General features: G+C 47.2%; 1 protein-coding gene across 2 annotated transcripts; it reads right to left on the bottom strand.

Annotated features, from left to right (window-relative positions):
- Nucleotides 1-278: 278 nt before the first annotated feature.
- Nucleotides 279-20,709, bottom strand: LOC311015941 (protein jagged-2-like). Of its 2 annotated transcripts, XM_084013383.1 has the most exons (20): nt 20,555-20,709; nt 19,728-19,847; nt 19,516-19,629; nt 18,376-18,489; nt 17,773-17,819; nt 16,751-16,918; nt 16,513-16,663; nt 15,821-15,985; nt 15,165-15,278; nt 13,841-13,954; nt 13,273-13,386; nt 13,062-13,181; nt 12,133-12,160; nt 10,582-10,667; nt 9,973-10,086; nt 9,766-9,881; nt 8,889-9,173; nt 7,244-7,375; nt 3,606-3,759; nt 279-3,188 (listed from the first exon to the last, which is right to left on the bottom strand). In XM_084013383.1, exons 2-20 carry the CDS (start codon nt 19,795-19,797, stop codon nt 2,686-2,688), a joined length of 2,709 nt encoding a protein of 902 aa, XP_083869509.1. In that variant the 5' UTR covers nt 19,798-19,847; nt 20,555-20,709; the 3' UTR covers nt 279-2,685. The 2 variants fall into 2 exon arrangements, with proteins under 2 accessions (XP_083869509.1, XP_083869510.1); XM_084013384.1 differs by lacking the exon at nt 18,376-18,489.
- Nucleotides 20,710-24,911: the final 4,202 nt, after the last annotated feature.

Below are 24,911 nucleotides of genomic sequence, written 5' to 3'. Positions count from 1 at the left end.
CAGGACTTTGGGTCCAACACGATGCAGAAACGTACACTGCAAACATTAAGGCTGCTTACTTAAATTATTCTAGATGACAGAGGAGGGAAACTACAGTAAAGTCCAGCTTTCAGACCCTCTTCAGGGTCCTGGTCCACCAGAGTTCTCATCCCCCTCCCAGTTAACGTGAAAACCAGCTAGCTGAAATCTGCCGATGATCGGACTTTTGTGTCTGAAATAAATCAATTCAAAACACTCTCACGTCTCCACCTTTAAAAAAATGGAAAAGAAATCCAACGTTGGTATAAAATACTTTAATAAATAAAAGGATTGTTCTAAGAACAAAAAAAAAATCCACTAACAAACCAAGACTTTTTACCAAATTTTGTACAAAATTATGACAACGTTCTGCACATTCGGCCAAGACTCACACCATCGTTAGACTTACTGACAGGATATGAATACGTGGTTGTACATGATTTGAATCAACTTTATCAACAACAACAAAAAACATAAATGTCCACAGATGGTGAAATGATTTGACTCTTTTTTCCCCTCTTTCTCGCAGAAACAGACTCGTTAGAAAAACAACAACACAACTTGTTCCCTTCATTAGACCAGAATAGACACACGAGGAGGGGCGGGGCTTAACCTCTTTGATTCGGGGGTTGGGGGGTTCAGGTGCAGGGTTTTCAGACCACTAAACACCCTGCTGCCCTGCGTGGCATCTCCATTGTCAACAAACTGTAAAAGAGAGCTGCAGACTGAGAGAGAGAGACACATAGAGAGTGAGACGGGCAGCAGAGCTTTTTTTAACGAAGGGAAAGTAGACGCATCAGCGCCGGTTTACGACCCAGAATGCTTTACTGCATGGCGGAGTCGCTAATTAAGAGCGAGTGATGGATCAGGCAGCTTGCAGCGGAGCGTTTCATGTGGTGACGGGATAAAAACAAAAACAAAACGATGAAACAGGGACGGCGATGATGAAACCAAGTGGACGCTGGGAAATCACAAAAATCAAAGGATGTGTGGAGTTTTATTCGAGCTTCCATAAATCTAAATATAAATATCGTGTAGTATGGATTTCATGGTGTTTCTATCAAACCTTTTTTTTTTTTTTTTTGCAGAAAAAGTACAGAAAAATAGTTTACTTAACTTGGTTGTATTTTTCATCGCCTCGAGGTGAAAGCGAGCCATGAATCACGAAAAGGATTCGATTCCAGCAAAACTGAACTTGTTCAGATTTTTTTGGGAGGAAGACAAAATATCTTTACAAAATAAAAGCGTCGGCCCGCTGCCTGGGTTTTCCCCTCCGCTGTGCAACAGACGCCGGCTGCCAACTGTTTTTATGATCATCTACATGCAGCCAGGAGGACAAGAAACAACCAGCACCTAATGTGGAGAAATCATCCAGAATTTAGTCATATTAAAAAACAGAAAATGAAATGGCCCATAAGACGAAAATGTGCAGGTGTAAGCTTTTTTTTTTTTTTTTTTTTTAATAATTTAAAGGTGAATCTGATTTTTAGTGGAACAAAAAACCTGCTGGAAAGAGATCCAACAACAACAACAACAACTCTCCAATCTCTGTATTTGTGTTCTCAAATAACAACAACACATAAAGACAAACGATCACAAGCTGTTTTCCTCTTTAAAGCGAGACGCTTGTGTTTTAGCGGGACACGATCCGGAAAAAAATCTGTAGAAAACCTGTCGTAGCGTCGACAGACACGAATAAACGGAATGACATCATTAAAAAAAACTAAATGAACAACAACAACCACAAAAAACCAACAGTCTTTAGACTAACTATGATACAAAGCATCATTTAAGTTACTAAAATTCAAATATACACAGCCATTTTTTTTCTTCATATTTACATATGTACATCGCAAAGAAAATAACCTTTGTGTGGTGAAGAAGAAGAGTTGCTGCTCGGACGTCGTTCCCTTTATACGTATTTCTGCATAAACTCTGTCGGAGGAGAGAAAAAGGGAGAAATAAAAGGCTGAAGGCACTTTTTTCTACCGAAGCGAATACTGAAGAATCGTCACGTGGACTCGCAGGAAGCAGCGACGTCGTTATTATTATTATAAAAAAAAAAAAAAAAAGAACCATGAAGCCAGAATGGAAGATGTTTATGAATGTAAACAAAAACAAAAAATGCTCATGCCAGGTAACAAACAGTGGATTCTCTGTGCCGTCTTTTAATATTAATCATTTTTTTATGGTTTTGTTTTTATAAAAAGTGTAGAAATAAAGGCCCGCGGGTTTGAGGGCTAAGGCATCCGGGAGCCGAATGCTCACAGCTGCTAACGACGCTAACAGCTGCTAACGATGCTAACAGATGCTAACAACGCTTACAGCTGCTGGCCGATGGCGTTCGCTCAAACAAACATTTGTGAACAGAAAACAAACAAACAAACAAAATCAGGAGCGTTTTTTTCTTGATTCCAGCAATTTCACGAGAAAATCCAGAAGCTGTGATGTAATTTTTTTGTTTTTTTTTTGTTTTTGGTAAAATAAGCCTTCGAGCTGCAGACAAAGTTAAATAAAAAGGTGTGACAAAATAAAAATAGAACACAAAAACATCTGTAATCTTCACTTTTTGGTGCTTTTTTAAGAGTCAGTGACGTTGAAGACATCGCAGTTTTTTTTCCTCAGTGATTCAGGTCCTCCTCCTCCTCCTCCTCCTCCTCCTCCTCCTCATACATAGTGGTCTTTGATGTCCTCGCTGAGGTTGGCGGCGTTCAGGTTTTTACACCGGTTGTCTTTGGGGCTGTACGGCGTCCGGTGCGGCGCCTTCACCGGCCCGCTGCGTGACGTGCAGATGACCCCTCCCTTACCCATCAGCCCCCTGTCCTGCGCCGCCCCGCCGACCACAGAGCACTTCAGCGGCGCCCTCTCCTCCTCGCCGTCCTCCCGCCGCTCGCCCGCCTCCCCGTCCTCCTCCTCGCCCTCGGCCCCGTCGCACGTCCTGTCGGAGGCGGGGCCCATCAGCTTCTTGCATTCGTACTGAATGTCCTTGTCGCGGTTGTCCTTGAGGCCGTGGCTCCGCAGCGGCTCCAGCTGGTTGTTGACCGTGGCGTCCTCGCAGTGCGCCGCTCTCTCGCGCTCTTTCTTCCTCTTGCGCGTCCACCAGATGCAGACCACGATGCAGAAGATCCAGAGGACGCCGAAGACGACGCAGAGGACCGGGACCAGGTACCCTAAGGGGGGGGGCGGGGGGACATGTTAGAGGAAATAAAGAAACACTTGCAGACCTCCGTACACTGCAGATCAGGCCGAACTTTTCTATGAATGTTTTGACTAGAAGGGCTCGTTTCTGAGCCTCGCTGATTTGTGACAGAAGCAGTCGCATGACGTATAAAAAACAGCCAATTAAATGTTTTTTTCAATAAGTGGAAAAAATGCAACCATTAGAGGTCCTTGGGCGTGAAGTCACGATGGAGCCCAGAAAACATTAAGCCGATGGGTTCATTAGTAAGTGAGATCCGCCGCGGACAGACAGACGGATACACACACACGACTGAACACATGATCTCCCTGCAGGTTTAGATAAAAAATGCCTTTACATCCGCACTTTCATCTGACTAATGTAACGAGAATTGGACCCGGCGACTCACCGAGGGGCGGCGGCACCACCTGCGTCTCCACCTTGACCTCCACCACGGCGAGCATGACGGTGCTGTTGGGCCGTTTGGAGAGGGCGCCGATGATGGCGCTGGCCGCCTTCTTGATCTGCCCGCGGTCGCTGTCCTGCACGTCCTGCTCGAAGGACTGAGAGAGAGAGAGAGAGAGAGAGAGAGAGGACAGGAATCAATTTGTTTTGCATTATCAGGGTTAAAGAAAGGGAGACCAGCTTGAGACCACATTTAGGGATCAGGAGGGATTGTGGGTTTGATGTGAAAAAGATCCATTAGTGTAGAGAGAAGACTTCAAGCTCACTTTGTTTTTTTTGTTTTTTGAGTATCTGAAGGTTCACGGGAACTAAAATGAACCCTTAAAACTAAAAAAAAAACTACAATTATTTAAAAGGAAAAAAAGCTTGAAAACGTGCAAAAAGCAACCTGACGGCACAGATTCAATCAGTGGAGACGGAAACAGTCAACAGAGTTGCTGCTTGAGGCGATGCAGGACAACAAAAAGAGAGAGAGAGAGAGAGCGAGAGAGAGAGAGAGAGAGAGAGAGAGAGAGAGAGAGAGAGCCCACATTCATCAGAATAAAAGAGATTCTCATCCTAACATCTGGCAGGCTGCGGACCCCCCCCTGCTGAGACCACAGAGGGTGGAGTTAATTGCCTAATAAGGTGCTGAGGGTGAGGGTAGGGAGGCGGGGGGGAGGGGGGGGGGGATTAGCTGTGTGCTGTGCAGTTCAATTAGAGCAAACAATAGAGAACAGGCCAGCTGTGCTCCTCGCTCGGCCGGGGGGACCGGCACTCCTCTTTTCTTCTCCTGAGAAAAACCAGCAGCCCATTCACACACACCTCTAAGCCCCGCCCACCGCCGCCGTGATTGACAGACCGCATCGCCGCGGCGACGGAGAGTACCCGACCCCTGACTGTGTCTCCTCAATGATTCAGAGTTCCCCTGTCATGTTTCATTTGATTTAAATGATTATTTTTTTGCTTTTATTAGATAGATAGGAAATGAGAGAATAACGTGGTTCACACCTTAAAGGGGTCTTATAGGGGGGTCTTAAAGGGGTCTTATAGGGGGTCTTAAAGGGGGGTCTTAAAGGGGACACGTTGAGATCATTTAGAGGTTCCTACTCGTATTTAGGGTTCCTACTAGAACACGTTTACATACATTAACGTACATTCTGTGTCCACCGCCTGGCTGAAACGCTCCGTTTTTTAGTGTCTGTCTCTTTAAGAGCCTTTCCTTAAAAAAAAAAAAGAAGCTCTGCTCTGATTGGCTTGCGGCCCTTTTTTTTTGCGTAGGTATTTCTGAAGCTCTAGGGTTGGTTTCGTCTTAAGAGGGGAGCTGAATCTGATTGGCTTGTTGGATCACATGTTTTGGGATCGTGTGGGTCGAGAGGAACTCCAGATATCGCCCAGAAATAAGTCAGTATGATTCATGAGTGATGATTCACAGCTTTCAGCCTCAGAGTTGCTTTGGATGTGTCCAACTATTTTATTTTGTAGGTTTTCCAAAACCTAAAATAAAAAGTGAGAAAACACGCAGGTCTGAATTTTGAATTTTTTCCACAAGCGATTCTGTCTCTTTCTGCACGTACGACTCCGATATAATATCTGTAATATCTCCAGATATTGATCGGCTTCCTCGTCCCTCTCTATTAACCCCTTTTACACCAAAATGAACATGTTTAAATGCAGGTTTTTAGATCGGTTACTTATTGATTGAGGATTGAAGGAATGTGTTTCATCGTTGAGGTAAAATTCTTGTTTCTGTCAATGGAGTCTTGTGGCTTTAAAAGGAGAACCTACAACAACTGTTTCTGTTGAATTAAGGGTTTGTTTTGGGCTGGTGATTGGTGGAAAGGTGGAGAGACTAAGAAATGAAAGCTGTTTTGCAACGATTGGCGTAGTTAAATTTGTGTTTTCGTCAATGGAGTCTGGTGGCTTTGAGGATAAACATTTAACATGATGAATTACAGGTTTTATTTTTTGTTTCTGTCGATTTTGAGTGAAAGTTTACTCCGATTGATCAGCGAGGTAAAATGACTTAATTTCACATTTTGGGCGTAAACACATTCACTACAGTGAGCTTCACGAATAAACGCCAGATTCAACCTTTTCCCACCGGAGACGAGCCAGATGTTGGGGGCGTTCGAGGGCTGCAGTCCGATGGGAAAGCCGCCTCTCTGCCCACCGACAGGTGTGAACACTTTTACCCTCCAGATTCAAGGATGCCGATGGGAAAAAAAAAAACCTCGCTCGGCTCCTCACTGACGTCTCAACGTCACTTCTAAATATTTTGACACAACTACTTGAAGATGTGTTGACTTTACTTGTCAGCCTCAACATGTCCAGATGAACACACACACACACACACACACACACATATTGAACCACTTGTTTCCAGCATGGCAGCAAGGAGAGTAAACTGGTCTACACAGATCTCACCCACACAAACCAGCGCTGACATTTAGCTTCAGCAGAGTGGGAGTTTGTTTTATTTATTTGATTTTTCATATTTAATATGAACGCCTTGTTGTTGGGAGTTTGGATGCACGTCAGGTTTCGCCGCTCCTTTTTTCTTGTATCTGTCGCTCAAAGACATCAAGAGGAAGGAGAACTAATCCCCTCCATTAAAAGCTTAGAGCCCCGATGTGACTGATTCCCCCCCAACCAGAGTCTGGGTGGCCGAGAGAGGAAGAGGCTGAGGGGAGAGAGAAAGACAGAGCAACAAAGAAAAAGAAACCGCAAAGAAAGCAAATGAATGCAGGAGAGGTAAGAGAGAGAGAGAGGGAGGAAGAGGAGGGCCAGCAGAGATCAGCAAGGTGTCCCAACAGAAACCTAAATCTCATCCAGATGTTGTTAAAAGCTTCAAACGCCTCCTGTCTCTTCCTCCTTCTCTTTCTTGTTTCTCTCGTTTAAACAGAGAAAGAAAGGAAGAGACAGAAAGTAGAGCTCCTCTGGAAACCATTTAAACTGACAAATTGAGTGCGATTTTTACAAAGTGGGAGAAGAAAAGATGGAAAGTGTTACTTTGTCCATCAACGGAATCTACCGGCATGAAGTACGGAATCAGGATTTATCTATCAAACCAGGTCCGTGGTCCCCCAAAGGTCTAGATAGTAGCCCACATTAGTCCAGAGACCAGACCAGACTATGTGAGGAACCAGAGACTGTCTGTGGTCCAAACAACAAGGTCTCTGCTGTATTTATGTCTAGATGACCTTATTTGGAGTGTTGATGGAGCAGCTACAATGTTAGCGTAGCCTAGCATCCATCAACCAGACTCCATTCAGAAAACCAGCGTTTTAACAGTAGTTATCTTGTGGTCTTGCAGACAGACCTAACAAAGCATGACTCAGCACTTTTTACTGATCACCATCATGATGGAGTTATTTCAGCATCCTTTTCATCTGGTTATTGATGTTCAATCACCGATAAATTGATTATTTTAGGTTCCTCCAGCTGTAGTAAACCAGCAGATGTGTGTTGCTAAATCCAGTGAATCCAGCTTGTTGAAATGGATGTATGAAACATTCCCTTTGCGTTTGGTGTGAATGCACCACCAAGACTGTATATCCATCCGTGTGTGTGTGTGTGTGTGTGTGTGTGTGTAATAATCACCATGGCAACCTCCACGGCGTCACTGTTGGAGTAGGACAGGTCACAGAGGATGAGCAGCGCTCGCTCCTCGGCCAGCGTCTGAGTCACGGGCAGGTACCTGAGCTCGGAGCAGATGTTCTCCACCGTGGTGCCCTGCGACACACACACACACACACACACACACACACACACACACACACACACACACACACACACACACACACACACACACACACACACACACACACAAACACACACAGATTAGCATCTGCACTGGGGCGAGGAACAATCGCCGTCTAATTCCTCCTAAGTCGCTTTCAGATGCAGCTAATCAGAGCCCAGCGGGGGGGGACTCTCAGATCTCAGATCAGTATCTTATCAGAGGAATGGAGCCGTTTCCATTCATAAAACTTGATCCAGACCTGCCGCGGGGGGGCGGTTAAGTCTTCGTGATACAGTAGGAAACAGGAAAGAACACGACAACAGAGGAGATCAGAGCACGTTTACAGGATTTATCTCTCGCAGAGCGGAAACCTTCATCAGCCTTCATCTCCTGATCCAGAGGATCCCACCGATGGATCCTTCACGGTCCAAACTGATCCCAGAGTTCATCGGTTTTAATCAACACCGTGGTCTACGAGTATACACTCACATGAAGCACATCCTCCATCAGATAAAGAAGAATCAAATATGATTTCTGGCTTCATCTTAATCAGATAAAGTAAGTGACCTCTTCTCAACCGGAGCTGGTTGCTAGGCAACGGGAGAAGCTTACGTCCTGGTCGGAATGACGTCTTTTTAAGACTTTTGAAGGCTTGTTTTCACACCACGGAGAAAAGTAAAAACAAAAAACATAAAGAGAAAAATAAAAAATGGATAATTTTTTTTTTTTTTTCTCCGAACAAAGTCGTCTTCGTGGAGAAGATCGGATTGGACGATGATACCGAGAAACTCTGAAACTGGCTCATCTGAACACGTGTGTGTGATTCATTCTCCACGACCTCGGATTGTCAACAACCCAGCAATTATCAAATGTCAACAATCCGGCGTGGGAGGGAAAACGGTTTTGAATGTATTGTTATGACACGACGCATCAACAGCGATGTGAAGTCGTTTGCAGTCGGCGGTTTGAGACCGTCTCATTTCAGACTCTCTCACAGCAGCGCCGGCATGCCGTCATTCTCTCGTTAAAGTTATTTTAAAGCAACACCCATTATTTGTTTTACGGCTGTGGGGTCATATATTTCCCATTTTTTCCTCCTCTTTTGATTTGTATATTTTTTTAATACCGAAAAAGAAATAAGTGAAAAAACGGATCCTTGTTTGCAGGATGTGTTCAAGGTCTGGAACAAAAACCAGAAGAGCCAGATGATTGGTGGAAAGTTGAGGCTTCTGTCTTTTCACGCCGTCACTCGTGATGACATCACTGCGTTACGTTAACTGGCAACGTCTTTGCAGTCTGCTCATAAAACTGAGTCAAAAACTATAAAATCCTCCAAATAACTTGTTTAGAAATCTTTTGTTCAAGTGTCTACATTTAGAACACTTTTGGATTCACATGTTTTTTATGTGCTTATTATATACAATTTGATTCAAATATTGTCAAACATACCAGAAAATGTATAAAAAAAATAAATAAAGTGTTTTTACAGTATTGATATCTCACCTGCGGCACTTTGTCCTTCTTGAAGATGAGTGTGATGCGAGCGCAGCTGTTGTCAAGGTAACCGCTGTTGGGCTCACACTGGGTGTGCAGGGGTGTCGGCGGGTCCGGCGACGAACACACGCCCCACTGGTGACACGGCGGCGAGAAGCAGGTGAGGAACTGATGCTCCACGCACTCGTGACCTCCGGGGCACGACGGCGTGGAGCCGGCGTCCAGAGGAGGGGGATGAGGAAGAGGAGGGGGCGGAGCCTGCGGGAGGAGGCAGGGCCGACGACCACACCTCACCTGGGGGAGGAGACACGGCCGAGGTCATTCACTGGTTTCAACTTAAAACAAGATGCAGGCTTCCTCCACCTTCTCCAAAGTCAAGGTCAAGCACTTTCCAAGCATTTCAAGGTGCATTTCCATGCTTTTCCAGCCCCTTCCAGCTGTGGTAAACTCCATATTTGTACCAATCCAATGGTCAGTATTCAGTCTACTTATTATGTCACTTGTTCATCACATTAAATGAGATGTTATTGTCCTCTAAACAACCAACATGATGTTTGGAGACAGCTTTTTAAAGAAGGACCACAAATGAAAGGAAAACTAATTCCACTAACAGATCCACAGAAATATAATCACCAACTATTTTCATCATCTGTTCATCATCAAAAGTCATTTTTCATAAAGAAATGTCAGAAAATGCTGTTTTCAGTCCCTCAGATATGGAGATCTTCTTTCCTCTGTTCTATCATAGATGTCATCACATACAACACACATTTCAAGACCTTTATTCTACATCCAAGCACTTTTAAAACCTTGAAAACACCACACTTAAGTGTTTCAAGGATTTCCAGTACCCCTCCGAGCCGCGTCACATGACCTGGGGACTGACCTGGGAGCAGCGGACGTATCCGTTGACACACTGGCAGCCGTTACACTCCTCCTCCCAGCGGCTGCCGTGAGGGAACTGCAGGCCGGCGTGGCGGCACGGCTTCCCGAGGCCGATGACTGCGAGACAGGAAGGAAGTTGGTGACCTTTTTCATCTTCACGTGACAAACAAAGATGGCGACGGAGGTTGTTTTTTTTTTTTTTACTCACACTTCTGACAGCGAGGCCCGGCGTGTCCCGGAGGACAGACGCAGAGGAAGCCGTTGATCTCGTCCACGCAGGTCGACCCGTCGGCACACGGAGACGACTGACACTCGTCGATGTCTGCGGGAGAAACCACAGAGATGTTAACGGTGACATCATCATCATCATCCTCATCATCATCATCACCACAGCGAAGGACAGACAGCTGGGTTTTATTTCACACACATCTCTTTGTTGCTCGTCTTCTTTCTTCCCGAAGCTTAACGAAACCTTTGAATGTTACATTCAAATACCTTCAATGACTGCCGGAATTTCGGACGATCCTCCATCGCACAATGGCTTTATTGGGCGGTTTTGGTTTGAAACGCTTCAATTGGGGTTCTGAAAGGGCTTTTTTTTTCTCCCATGAGGCCGCGGGAGAGCGCACGGGCCCGTCTGCCGAGCCCCAGCGCTGACCCGGGTTCAGCTCCGAGGGGAGAGATTAAGACCGTCTTTCCTAAAAGGCTTCCTAATCTGTCGCCCTGAAACAATGGGGTCACGCTCCCCCTGCCGCGACCTTTCACCTCTCTGACCCCCGCCAACCCCTCCCCCCTCCTCCGCTTCCCAGGGACTCACTGATGCGGCAGTCCGGTCCGGCGAATCCCGGAGCGCATTCGCAGCGGAACCAGTTCACGCCGTCGACGCAGATGCCGCCGTTGTAGCTGCAGGAAAAACACAAAGAAGCAGAAGTTCAGAGGAGGATGAAGAAAGTGTATCATCAGACAAAACTCACATCCTGGACTCTGATCCGGATCAGGGTCCTCCCCAGAGCTCACTAACGGGTTGATGTAACGTTAGTTTTTATCGTCTGTGAAACTGCAGAACGCATTAAAAGTGAATCTCTTCTCATAAAAGTGGATTTTTTTCCCCCCCGAGGCAAAAACATTCTGCTGCTCTTCGACTGCAGGTGAGCTTTTAGAAAAACTGTAAATCAATAAGTTGTTTTTTTAGTTTGTTTCCTTTAAAGGAGTTCGTATGAGAAGCAGCAATTAAACAGCAATCTTCATGTCGAAGCCGATGTCGCAAATGTTGTACAAGTACTAATAACAGAAGGTACTTCACTTCTCTACGACCCCTTCAGGGACACTTCTCATGGAATGACGCCTTAGTGGTGAATTATGAGGAAAGGGAAGCTGCTTTAGTCCACTAGAGACAATATAAGAATCTATACAAAACACAATAAGTCGATTCATTATCGGGATGATCGTAAAAATATCATCAATCGATGTCATAAATCCAGGAGTCATCGTGTAATAAAAACACAATGTTGCCATTTTAAAACCTAAAAAGTGTCCGATTAACGTGTTTAAGATAAAGTGATTCCAGCGTGTTTTTTAAACACATCGGGATGAGATCACGAATGTTAACGTGACATCACATTCTCGTCGCTCTGAGGTCGGCGACTCCGCTGCCACTAATCTATCAGCCCCTTTTGTATTTCCCCGTGGAGTCCGCGGAGCGAGACGAGGCTGAAGCTGATCCCTGATCAATGTCCCGGACTTCATATGTAAATCCCTGCTGACCACATACTGAGCCCCCCCCACCCCCCACCGGTCCTCACAGATCCCCCCAGGTCGAGCACGGTGAATGGTCTCTTCACACTCTCCTGCCCCCGTCTCCCTCAAACCGCCTTCTTCCAAAACCCCAAACCACCACTAATCCACCTGTCAGTCATTCAGCAGGGGAGGAGGAGGAGGAGGAGGAGGAGGAGGAGGGGGGGCTTTTGTCCTGGGGAGTGCCTGGTTTGTCTCCACTTGTTGTTTTTTGTGCCAATATTGTCAATAAAAATGTCAAAAAGTGAAACTGAAGTGGAGGTGTTGGATGTTTGGAGGGAAAGTCCGGGAACACGAGAGCAGATCTGCAGGGGGAGAGTTTCTGGGAAACCCTGTAGATCCGCTCCAACGCTCGGCTGCACATCCTCAAGTCCAAACAAGAGCCGAGTCGATGCGTTAACAACGAAACTAACGGTGCCACACCCGGCAGAGAGATAAACCAGAACGGTCTGGTCACATCAATAAAGCTCCACTTCAAGCTTTCTAAACGAATGTCCATGAACACACCGACGGGGTCACAAAGGTCACAACACTGTGTCTCTGCTGAAGTGTGTTTGTATGTTTAATAACTTACCAGGGATGAGGGTTACAGTCGTCCACGTCTGCAAGAGAGAACACAAACCGGTGAGGAAACTCGTAGAAGTAAAGTTGCTTTATAGTTGAGGTCATGATGAACCGGCACTGTGGGAGGAGCCTGGACAGAAGCTACCATCGGCTGAATATAATCATTATAACTGGGTTTTGAAGCTTTGAGTTCTTGGATTTTTAGCAACCAGTGAAGGAATTGACCATATTTGGACTGTGGAGGAGCAACGGGTGGATCTGATGAACACGAGCAGCAATGCTGCAACATTACTGGATCTGGATCCATGTGGATTCTGGTGTGAAGCTGCTCACAAAGTTAGCTTCTATGATTCAAGGTTGAACTTTACAGTTTAATGTAAAGTCATCTTAGCAGCTAACTAGCATTGGCAGCAACCTGTCAATCAGCAGGTAAGTCCCACCCCCTAAAGCATCCCCTGCTTTCTGGTCTGGTGGACTCTAAATGGACCTGTCAATCAGCAGGTAAGCCCCGCCCCCTAAAGCATCCCCTGCTTCCTGGTCTGTTGGACTCTAAATGGACCTGTCAATCAGCAGGTAAGCCCCGCCCCCTAAAGCATCCCCTGCTTTCTGGTCTGGTGGACTCTAAATGGACCATAATGTACTAAATGAACATCATGCTGGATTGAAGAAGACTTGAAACTAGAGATTGAGACCATAAACTCATGTTTACAATGTTTACTGAGATAATACATCAAGAGAGAAGTAGGACTATTCGTGCTTTTTGGATCATAATGACGTAATTCGGTTCCGTATTTATGACATCATAGGCAGCTTCCAGCCGTTTTAAACCCAACTTCTCAAGCTCAAATGGTAAATTGCAGCATTTTTAGCATTCTCAAACAGGAAGTCCTGCTCCCTCCCATCCCTCCCTGGGGACATGGGCACCTAAGGGTGACCTACTCTGAGCACAGGTGGCTCCCTCCCAGCCGTCCTTGCAGATGCAGGTGAAGGCGTCCCCCCCTCCTCCGACACACGTCCCCCCGTTCTCACACGGACCCGAGTCACACGTGCTGTTCTTGGCTGGAAAAACACAAAAACACAACGTTTTGATTGAGTCCCGTTATGACATCACTACCAGCAGTGTGTGTTGTTAGGGGGGGTCGGTCCTGACCTGTGTTGCAGGTGCTGCCCCCCCAGCCTGACGGGCAGCTGCACAGGAAGGAGTCCCCGTGGTCGTAACAGGTCCCTCCATTACTACAGGTGCTGGAGTCGCACTGGCGCTCACCTGGAGCAAGGCATCATGGGAAAAAAAAGAGGTTTCAGACATATGTCTCAGCCTGAACGGCGAGGACAAGTCTACTCTTTCTACGCCCGCGTCTATAATACATTATTAACGATTAAGTAAAGTGAAAAATTGTCATTAAATCTATGCAAGAAAACATAACATTCATTTTCACTTTACTTAAAGCAAACAACTAAAGTCGCTTTATGATGTATTATCAAAAAGATTATATTACAACTATGGGAATTATTATACACTATGATCCATGCAAGAAATAATACGTGACCTCACAAATCATAACAAAATGCTCATGTGTTATGATTCTTGTTATAAAGCATTAGGAGTACTGATACAGAGCTATAAGCATATCATTAACATAATTATCATTTCATTGTCTGTTGCCAGTAAAGTCACGTTTAGTTAACTACCAGTCACCATGTATAAACTATGGACTTACGTGAGCTGCAGGTCTTCCCCTTCCATTGGTCCACACAGTTACAGTAGAAGTCGTTGAGCAGGTCGACGCAGCGGCCGCCGTTCTCACACGGACTCCTGCTGCACTCGTTCACGTCTGGAACGGAGACGCTAACTTTACTCCTTCATGCTTTATGGTAGCAACCTGTCAATCAGCAGGTAAGCCCCGCCCCCTAAAGCATCCCCTGCTTTCTGGTCTGGTGGACTCTAAATGGACCTGTCAATCAGCAGGTAAGCCCCGCCCCCTAAAGCATCCCCTGCTTTCTGGTCTGGTGGACTCTAAATGGACCTGTCAATCAGCAGGTAAGCCCCGCCCCCTAAAGCATCCCCTGCTTTCTGGTCTGGTGGACTCTAAATGGACCTGTCAATCAGCAGGTAAGCCCCGCCCCCTAAAGCATTCCCTGCTTTCTGGTCTGGTGGACTCTAAATGGACCTGTCAATCAGCAGGTAAGCCCCGCCCCCTAAAGCATCCCCTGCTTTCTGGTCTGGTGGACTCTAAATGGACCTGTCAATCAGCAGGTAAGCCCCGCCCCCTAAAGCATCCCCTGCTTTCTGGTCTGGTGGACTCTAAATGGACCTGTCAATCAGCAGGTAAGCCCCGCCCCCTAAAGCATCCCCTGCTTTCTGGTCTGGTGGACTCTAAATGGACCTGTCAATCAGCAGGTAAGCCCCGCCCCCTAAAGCATCCCCTGCTTTCTGGTCTGGTGGACTCTAAATGGACCTGTCAATCAGCAGGTAAGCCCCGCCCCCTAAAGCATCCCCTGCTTTCTGGTCTGGTGGACTCTAAATGGACCTGTCAATCAGCAGGTAAGCCCCGCCCCCTAAAGCATCCCCTGCTTTCTGGTCTGGTGGACTCTAAATGGACCTGTCAATCAGCAGGTAAGCCCCGCCCCCTAAAGCATCCCCTGCTTCCTGGTCTGGTGGACTCTAAATGGACCATAATGTACTAAATGAACATCATGCTGGATTGAAGAAGACTTGAAACTAGAGATTGAGACCATAAACTCATGTTTACAATGTTTACTGAGATAATACATCAAGAGAGAAGTAGGACCATTTTCTCATAGACTTCTATACAACCAGAGAGGAGTCGCCCCCTGGTGGCCAGCAGAGAGAAGTAGGACCATTTTCTCATAGACTTCTATACAACCAGAGAGGAGTCGCCCCCTGGTGGCCAGCAGAGAGAAGTAGGACCATTTTCTCATAGACTTCTATACAACCAGAGAGGAGTCGCCCCCTGGTGGCCAGCAGCTTTAAGGCACTCTAGGGTTGGCTTCACTGCCTGTTCCAGTAACACGGATACTCACCAGCGTCACACAGACTTCCCTCCCAGCCGTCGGGGCAGAAACACTGGAAGGAGTTGATCCCGTCGATACAAGTTCCTCCGTTCATACAGGGCGACGACGCGCAGTCGTTAATGTCTGCAGGCAGAGAGACCAGAGATATTTACTATATTCTCCTTATAATAAGAACGAGTCATATCATATTATAATTCTCAACATCCGATAATTACAAATTAATTGAGTTTTAAGTCCGTTACTTGAGGTTTTTATGTTGTTTTCAACTTTTGTCAGATTTTCAAAATGCATAAAATACCCCAAATTTAACAAAAGACATTTAATTCTTGATTTTATGCCTTTTTTGTTTTGTTCTTATATTTTATTTATTTGGTTCAGATGTTTTTTGGTTTCTGTGGTTACATTGTGGGATGAACTTCGTGCTCAACCTGCTGGAACGTGAATATATGTTATAATTAAAAGAGATATAATCATGTTTTGAGACGAATCACTTCTTGAGAAGTTCAGGATTATTCCTAAAATATCCTGCAGGAGCACGAAAACGGATTTCCTAAAGGACCGTGATGATTAGTGAAGCTGGAGTCTGAGTTACCGTAACCATCATGTGGTTCCCAGTGATGGTAAATGGTGATAAATATAGTGTGTGTGTGTGTGTGATGACTCACTCTCGTGGCAGTAGGTGCCGGTGAATCCCGGCTCACAGGAGCAGCTGAAGTTCCCGGCAGGAAGGCTGATGCAGCGTCCGTGGGGACCGCACACGTTGGACGAGATGTGCCACACCCTCTTTTGGGTGTCGTTGGTTGCCACGGCTACGGTGCAACTGTCGATCACTTCAAGGTGGGTTATAGAAGGTGGGAAAAAAGACCATCAGCAGGGTTGTAAAGTCAGAATAGAAATCCTGTCACTTCCAGCTGGTTGCTGATTGGACGATACAGGCCTTTAACGCAGGTCACACAATAAGGTGATTTAAGGTGATTATTATATTAATTATTTCCAATATGTAATAAATAAATAAATATAATAATCAGGAATAATGTCACAAGTGATTAGAAAAAATACACAATTCAAAAATACATTATTTAATTTTTTTTATTTTTCATTTATTTATTATATAAAAAAAATCTCAGTTGATAATAGATTTTTTTTGTTACTACTATTATTTTTTATTATTATTATTTTTGTAATTTTTATTTATTTATTTAAAAATATAAATAAATAAAATTATATATATGTTGTGCTGTATAATGTAATCCAATTTTGATTTAAAAAAAATTGAATGTGCGTTTTAGGAGTTTTAATCACATTTTGCTGATTATGATTATGATTCTGGGGACGCCATCGTGGCCCCGGCTCTCACCTTGACACCGGTTGGTCTTGCAGTGGTCCTTCAGCTTGGAGCAGGTCTTGCCCTCGTAGTCGTCGGGGCAGCTGCAGTAGAAATCCCCCATCATGCCGTGGCACTGGGCCTTGTTGTGACACGGGTTGGGGCTGCAGGGGTTGTTCTGGACCTGCAGGGAGAGGCGGAGGTTGGGTTTCTCGCCCTGCATCCTTGAGATGAGGTGCTTTCTGTTTTACATGCTGGATCTAGTCCTCACCTCACAGGTGGTGCCGGCGAAGCCCTGCGGACACTCGCACATGAAGCCGTCCAGCAGGGCGTGGCAGCGCCCGCCATTCCTGCACGGACCGCTGGCGCAGCGGTTCCGCTGGTGCTCGCAGTGGCGGCCCACGAAGCCTGGCGGGCAGACGCAGCCTCGCGATCCCTCCTGCAACGCAAAGGCATATATCACTCAGATGCACGCCATCACGCCGCTTCCAGCAAGTATATCGCTTTCATTTCAAATGTGAGAGTCTGGATGTTGCGTTCAAGAGCAACTATAGGAGATAGGAGATAATAAGCATTCTTGTCTTTCAGCCAAATGTAGCCGCACTTTCACGTGCTTCAAATCTTTCATTTATATTTCTGTATGTTTGAATGTGTACATGCTGGTGTGTATGTGTGTGTGGTATAAATATATATATATATGTAGGTATATATCATTATTATTATTATTATTATTATTATATATTTCTTTATTATTTTTTCATTTTTATTTCTTTATTATTTTTTTAAAGAAAATTATGTATATATGTTGTGTTGTATAATGTACTCTAAATTTCGATTTGAAATTTGAAAAAAATGAGACTTAAAATAGGGTTCTCCTTCGCATGAATTCATTGCATTCAATACACAAACATAAATATATATATAAATATATATATATATATATATATATATATATGAGGAAGCGTTTGTTTTTGTGGATCGTTTTGATTCATCGTGCAGCAGTATTCACGACGATGATGATGATGTTTGAGATAAATGGGCGTGATGGATCTGGGAGGTTTGAGTGAAAAACATTTACTGGGTCCCCCTTAAATCCTCCTGACAGCTCCACTTCATCATCCCAGGCTGGCAGCCGCCGTTTAACCACTGTAACACCCACAACGCCCTCCAGCACATGACTCCATGTTGTGACACCTTGTGATGATCTACCGCCGTCATCGTGTCCCGTTACATTAAACACATACATCCAGATCAGCCCTCGGGGGGGCGAGGGGAGCAATAAAAACATCTCACCTTGCAGGTGCCTCCGTTCTGACAGTGACCCTGGCAGCTGATCGCGTCTGAAGAGGGAAAAACAAACATTTATGAGGATCAAACTTGGCACGCGGGTGGAAGTGGAACATGCAGCTGAAGCAAACGGGATTCAAGCCCCCGAGGGAAACGCCAGATTCAGGAGGCCAGAACATGCAGAGAACCCACGACTGTGGAAGTCAGAACCCCCGGAAGATTTACAGCCGTCAGGAAGAGAAGAGAGGAGGTAGACCAGCGTGATGCGGATCAGACTGAGAGGAGTGATGCGGATCACACTGAGAGGAGTGATGCGGATCAGACTGAGAGGAGTGATGCGGATCACACTGAGAGGAGTGATGCGGATCAGACTGAGAGGAGTGATGCGGATCACACTGAGAGGAGTGATGCGGATCAGACTGAGATAATATAAAAATATATATCTATAAGCTACAAGAATATGGAAATATTTCAGAAAGATGACATGAAATGAGAAGAGAGGAACGGAGGAGGCTAGCCGGTCCGATAGGTGCGACAGGGCCCGACAGGTGCGACAGGTACAGCAGCAGCAGGAAAAGAAGCTGAGTACGTGGGCAGATTGATACTAACTGATGTCACAGTTCAGGCCGGACCATCCATGAAAGCAGCCACAGAGATATCCACCAATCATGTTTTTGCAATAGTAAGCATGGAGGCAAGGCTTCGCCTCGCACTCGTTAAGGTCTGGAGACGGGGGGAGAGAGAGAGAGAGAATCAGAGCGAGCCCAGATCCCAGAAGCCCCGTCACCAAGTCACCAAGCGCAGCGACAAACAACCGTTTAAAGCCTGTCTGACTTTCGGCGGGAAGTTTTTCTTTTTTCTTCCTCCTCACGAGGAAAAACAAAATCCTTAATGAGGACGAGGTCGTTAAAAATAGCTCATCTGATGTCGACTAATTGTCTCTAAAAGTTGTGAAATCTCCCCGTGTGTTAGAAACCACAATAATAACACATTTTTACAGCGTGGAACATTTAGAGCATATTTAAGTCTCTCTGTAGCAACTTGGGGGGGTCGACAGGGTGAAGTTCACGTCTGCCAGGGTTTCCACCCCCCCCCCCCTCTATTGCATTCCCAGAAGGCCGACCTGCAGCATTCCGAGTGGTCGGTTTCAGAGGCGGCGCTGGGCCGCGCCCGCCATGCAGCCACGCTCCCTCCGAGCCGACACAGTGCATTAATACGACTCCCAGGAGGTAAGCGGCACCTGTTGGCCTGCTGAAACCAAACACCCCGACCCATTCCCAAAAACCCAACCCCCCCTACACTACCACCCCCCCCCAGGTACCAGCCGCTCCCTGAAAGGCTCTGAGAATCATCCGTAACACAAACCGGAGCGTTTCGGTGCTGCTGGCGCATGTTTACAGGTTCTGAAGCGTTTCCTGGCCGGGGTCGAGGGGGGTGAGGGCGTCGCCGCGCCGTAGTGTACATACATACAACCCCCCCCACCACCACCCAGTAACGCCCAGTCTGGGGCCAAAGATAGACCCCCGCTGGAGTGTATTCTGTCCCGAGCAGTTGCCAGGCGGGAGGTTATTTTTAGCTTTACTCAAGTCACCTGGCTCGAGTTGCAGATGAGAGGGGGGGTGCATATATACAAACACACACATTCTCATTGGAAATTAGTGCAGTAACCCCTCCTGGTTAAAACACACAGCAGCATAAACACAAACACACATGCAACGAGGACCTGAACCAGGACCCGCGCAGCCGTACCGATCTGGCAGGTCTTGCCGGTCCACTGTGGAGGGCAGAGGCACTGGAAGCCGTTCTCCAGGTCCATGCAGGTGCCGCCGCTGGCACACGGGTTGGAAACACAGGCGTGCTCGGCTGGAGGGAGAGAGGCAGGAACGCTCGTGAATCCCATTCGATCCGGCTCCCCTGAACGTGACGTGGCACCAAAACAAGATTTAAAAAGAGAGACTCACCGATCTCGCAGTTCTTGCCCGAGTATCCGTCCGGACAGGCGCAGTTGTACTCGTCGGGCTCCGTGTTCATGCAGGTCCCGCCGTTCTGACAGGGCCGGTTGGTCCCGCAGTAGTTCAGGTCTGCAGGACCACAAAGACCATCAGAACTGGATCAAAACATCAGCTGAAACACAAGCTGGCTCCGCATCATCGCTGCCTTTGCCTTCCAGAAGCTTCTGATTGCAGGTTTACAAGCAACACAATGGAAGAGCATGTTTGACAGAGAAAGCCGGTGTGTTGTAACACGGAGCTGTAAAAAGCAGCATGGTGGTGGTTTTTTTAGCTCCATGTGCTGGAAATAAAGACTTCACAATGAATGTTGTGTTTATGTGTGTCAGACTTTTCAATGTTCTTTCCTTTTTTTTATGCAAACTCTTTAAAAATAGTTCCGGTTGTGAAACCGAGTCAACAACAACAACATGTTCCTGTAAGTCCTTATTTTGGGACTTTTTTTTTTTTTTTTAACAACTGAAGCAACTTCCTGCTGACTCATGACAGACTTTTTTGGTTCAACTTGAAATCATCAGATATCAAATATACCGTAAATCCTCTAATATAAATATATATATAATATTTATTAACCTCCGCCGACAGCGAGACCGGCCAATGTTAGAGACCCGGGCCTATATTAGAGGATTTACGGTAAATGACAGAACAGTGTTTGAAACAAACAGAAGACTCATTCAGAAGTTTTGGCCTTCGAGACCAGGTCAAGAACCTAAACCCAGTTGTCTGTAAGGGGCATGGTGGTGCGTTCAGGTGCATCGTGTAAACCCAGTGAGACTGACCTTTGTCACAGAGCAGACCTCCCCAGTTCTTCTCACAGGTGCACTTCCACGGCTCGCTGCAGGTGCCGTGAACGCAGCCGGGATACGGCAAACACTCGTCACACAGCGGACCCTGCCAGCCGTAGTTACAGCTGCAACACACACACACACACACACACACACACAGGTAAACATCTTTAATGCACGTCTTCCTCCCGTCCTCGTCTTATTTCCTTCCTGAAGCGTCTGAAACTCCAAACAGGAAGAACAAAAGCACCAAACGTCCTCACCAGGATATTTAACGAAACACGTTTAATGTTTTAATCATGTTTTCTGCTGTTTTTATTGATGCTTCCAGGTCGTAGTGATTAGAGAACAGACCGCGGGGAGTTCAGCGGGTGCAACGGTGGCTGACTTTATTTTTCCCTCAAATAAAGTGTCTGTTATTATTTCACAACTGAGTATGTGTTCATATTTACAGCTCGGCCCCCCGAGGGGAGCGCAGGCACTTAATAACGTGAATTAATACTTTTACAGCGCAGGAAAACACCAAGGTGGGCTCGACGCCGGGCAGCGAGCCAGATAAACGTCTGGCGGTGAGGAATGATGATGATGATGATGGAGGCAGCGAGGAAGGAGGAAAAAAAGAAAGAAGTGGAAATGTTTTCAGCTCCTGTTCCAGAGACGTCTTCGTGTTTTCATGTCCCAAAAACACGAAGCAGGAGAACGTCTCCGTCAGGGTGATGGATGTCTGCTGCAGGTGTGTGTGTGTGTGTGTGTGTGTGCGTGTTACAACACATGTAACTGCTGATCTTTTACTGGACTTTTTTTAAGCTTTCTGCCATAAATTGAAGAGTAAAACTAAAGAATAAAGTGCAAATGTTTTAAGAAAACAAGCTGATTTAAGGTGGAAACTCCACGAATGAAATATGGCTGCAGTTAATGATTATTAAAATGATTAAAATTATGTGACATTTCCATCAAGTTCAAGTTCCACATCCTTAAATTAAACTTTATCCAACAATGATTCATGTATTATTATTATTATGATTATTTTTATTATTATTGTAAAATAAGACATTAAGCACTCGGACGAACAAATCTCCACCTGACCATATGACATTTTCTGCCCCCCCGCCGAGGTCACTCTTGGAATGAGTGGGGGGGGGGGATCTGTGGAGTGGCGGGTTAGTCGTCGTCTGGAGGTGGGGGGGGGGGGGGGGGGGTTTGGGGGGGGCGAGGGTTAGCTAATCTGTTGGTTTATGGCAGCACTCTGTTATTCCAAGGCCAGTGGTAACCTTGCTCCACCTGTCCTGTCATTTCTCTGTCGGGGCTATTTCAGGCCCCCCCCCCCCCCCCCCCCATTACCACCGTCTCTCCTCTCCGGCTCAAACACATCAAAATGGACGCCGACCAAACCGTCGTACAGCATCGACCAACACGTTCATCCACGTTACGTTTTCTACGCTCTACTTCCTCTGGCTCTGATTTGAGTGACTTGTTATTTAAACTCTCGTCAGAGTTTAAATTTGACGTTCGTTTTGACTCTCTGTCGCTATGTCCCCGTATTTATTTTTATTTTTTTTAAAAGGTGCTAAAATACAATAATATTCTACATTTTGATTTGTTGCATGTTTTTCAGATATTCCTTTTTTCTTTTTATAATTTAAATGGCCTTATTTCATGCTGGACTCCCTCTGACTGGACGTGTGTGTGTGTGTGTGTGTGTTTACTACAGCGTGTGTGTTGACCGGCGCTGTGGTCGGCGGCGTTGCGCTGCACGCTGTCAGTGAGCGGCGGCGGCGGTGGCAGCGTGGACAGTCTGTCTGTCTGCAGTGTGGGAGAGCAGGGAAATGGTTTCCTGCAGCCGCAGGCCAAGGGTGGCATTACCCACAAGCCCCGTCACCGGGCCGCTGCCGTCCCATCAATGGAAGGGGCCCGCCAAAAAGGGGGGGACCGAGCCGGGAGCCCAAAATATCCCGGCTGACCACAAACCCCTACACCGCCGCCGCCGCCGCTGGCCCTCAGACGACCACACCCGGGGGCCGGGGGCCGGTCGGAGGGGCCCGGTGTGTGTGTGTGTGTGTGTGTATTATTTACAGGCAAGCCTCGCGCCCAAACTCCAGCGGACAGACTTAGCCGGCTGTTGCCTAGCGACGTGTTCAGTCGTGTCACTGAGGAGCGTAGGTTGTGAATGTTTGTAAGAAACAAGAAACCAAACACAGTCTGGAGGTTTTACTCTCTTTGTCTCCCTCTTTAACCCCTCACACTCTCCTCCTCCTCCTCCTGGTCCTCACACTCTTCTCCTCCTCCTCCTGGTCCTCACACTCTCCTCCTCCTCCTCCTGGACCTCACGCTCTCCTCCTCCTCCTGGTCCTCACACTCTTCTCCTCCTCCTCCTGGTCCTCACACTCTTCTCCTCCTCCTCCTGGACCTCACGCTCTCCTCCTCCTCCTGGTCCTCACACTCTTCTCCTCCTCCTCCTGGACCTCACACTCTCCTCCTCCTCCTCCTGGACCTCATGCTCTCCTCCTCCTCCTGGTCCTCACACTCTTCTCCTCCTCCTCCTGGTCCTCACACTCTCCTCCTCCTCCTCCTTGTCCTCACACTCTTCTCCTCCTCCTCCTGGTCCTCACACTCTTCTCCTCCTCCTCCTGGTCCTCACACTCTTCTCCTCCTCCTCCTGGACCTCACACTCTCCTCCTCCTCCTCCTGGACCTCACGCTCTCCTCCTCCTCCTGGTCCTCACACTCTTCTCCTCCTCCTCCTGGTCCTCACACTCTTCTCCTCCTCCTCCTGGACCTCACGCTCTCCTCCTCCTCCTGGTCCTCACACTCTTCTCCTCCTCCTCCTGGACCTCACACTCTCCTCCTCCTCCTCCTGGACCTCATGCTCTCCTCCTCCTCCTGGTCCTCACACTCTTCTCCTCCTCCTCCTGGTCCTCACACTCTCCTCCTCCTCCTCCTTGTCCTCACACTCTTCTCCTCCTCCTCCTGGTCCTCACACTCTTCTCCTCCTCCTCCTGGTCCTCACACTCTTCTCCTCCTCCTCCTGGACCTCACACTCTCCTCCTCCTCCTCCTGGTCCTCACACTCTCCTCCTCCTCCTCCTGGTCCTCACACTCTCCTCCTCCTCCTCCTGGTCCTCACACTCTCCTCCTCCTCCTCCTGGTCCTCACACTCTCCTCCTCCTCCTCCTGGTCCTCACACTCTCCTCCTCCTCCTCCTTGTCCTCACACTCTTCTCCTCCTCCTCCTGGTCCTCACACTCTTCTCCTCCTCCTCCTGGTCCTCACACTCTTCTCCTCCTCCTCCTGGACCTCACACTCTCCTCCTCCTCCTCCTGGTCCTCACACTCTCCTCCTCCTCCTCCTGGTCCTCACACTCTTCTCCTCCTCCTCCTGGTCCTCACACTCTTCTCCTCCTCCTCCTGGTCCTCACACTCTTCTCCTCCTCCTCCTGGTCCTCACACTCTTCTCCTCCTCCTCCTGGTCCTCACACTCTTCTCCTCCTCCTCCTGGTCCTCACACTCTTCTCCTCCTCCTCCTGGACCTCACACTCTCCTCCTCCTCCTCCTGGTCCTCACACTCTCCTCCTCCTCCTCCTGGTCCTCACACTCTCCTCCTCCTCCTCCTGGTCCTCACACTCTCCTCCTCCTCCTCCTGGTCCTCACACTCTCCTCCTCCTCCTCCTGGTCCTCACACTCTCCTCCTCCTCCTCCTTGTCCTCACACTCTTCTCCTCCTCCTCCTGGTCCTCACACTCTTCTCCTCCTCCTCCTGGTCCTCACACTCTTCTCCTCCTCCTCCTGGACCTCACACTCTCCTCCTCCTCCTCCTGGTCCTCACACTCTCCTCCTCCTCCTCCTGGTCCTCACACTCTTCTCCTCCTCCTCCTGGTCCTCACACTCTTCTCCTCCTCCTCCTGGTCCTCACACTCTTTTTCTCCTCCTCACACTGTTCTTCCTCTTCTTCTTCTCCTCCTCCTCAGGATCATTACAAAAATCGTCTCCATCAGCTCTGAGTTTCACATTTTCTCAGAAATTAGTCACGCGGCTGATGTTTTTGTGACACTTATGTCACATGATGACAGCTCGGGCCGTCTCCATGACAACCGAGCAAACAACTATGAAATCAGCTGAGTGCACAATAAAATCCTGTAAGTGGCCTTTTCAATGAAGATTACTGCTGTCATCTCTACAGTAGAAGGTGACTGGAGTTGTGTAATCATTTCCCGTTTGAATTGGAGCTAACTAGCGGCTACGCTAACAGCTGCATTCACAGACACACACACACACACACACACACACTGATGATTAGCATCAATGTTGTGATTCACGTATATGAAATAAACAACAAAAAGCTTTCTATTCCCACGTTTC

The sequence above is a fragment of the Eutrigla gurnardus genome (genome assembly GCF_963514095.1).
Source record: "Eutrigla gurnardus genome assembly, chromosome: 7".
NCBI lineage: Eukaryota > Metazoa > Chordata > Actinopteri > Perciformes > Triglidae > Eutrigla > Eutrigla gurnardus.
This window is presented reverse-complemented; position numbering and strand designations above follow the sequence as displayed.

What these genes read in the sequence shown, in the direction of transcription:
- LOC311015941 (XM_084013383.1), bottom strand. Translation starts at nt 19,797, where the DNA reads ATGAACACGGAGCCCGACGAGTACAACTGCGCCTGTCCGGACGGATAC. An exon ending in CAAGACCAACCGGTGTCAAG is followed by an intron (nt 15,986 to 16,512) that starts GTGAGAGCCGGG and finishes CCCACCTTGAAG; the next exon opens with TGATCGACAGTTGCACCGTA. An exon ending in GGGAGCCACCTGTGCTCAGA is followed by an intron (nt 12,161 to 13,061) that starts GTAGGTCACCCT and finishes TCTCTCTTGCAG; the next exon opens with ACGTGGACGACTGTAACCCT.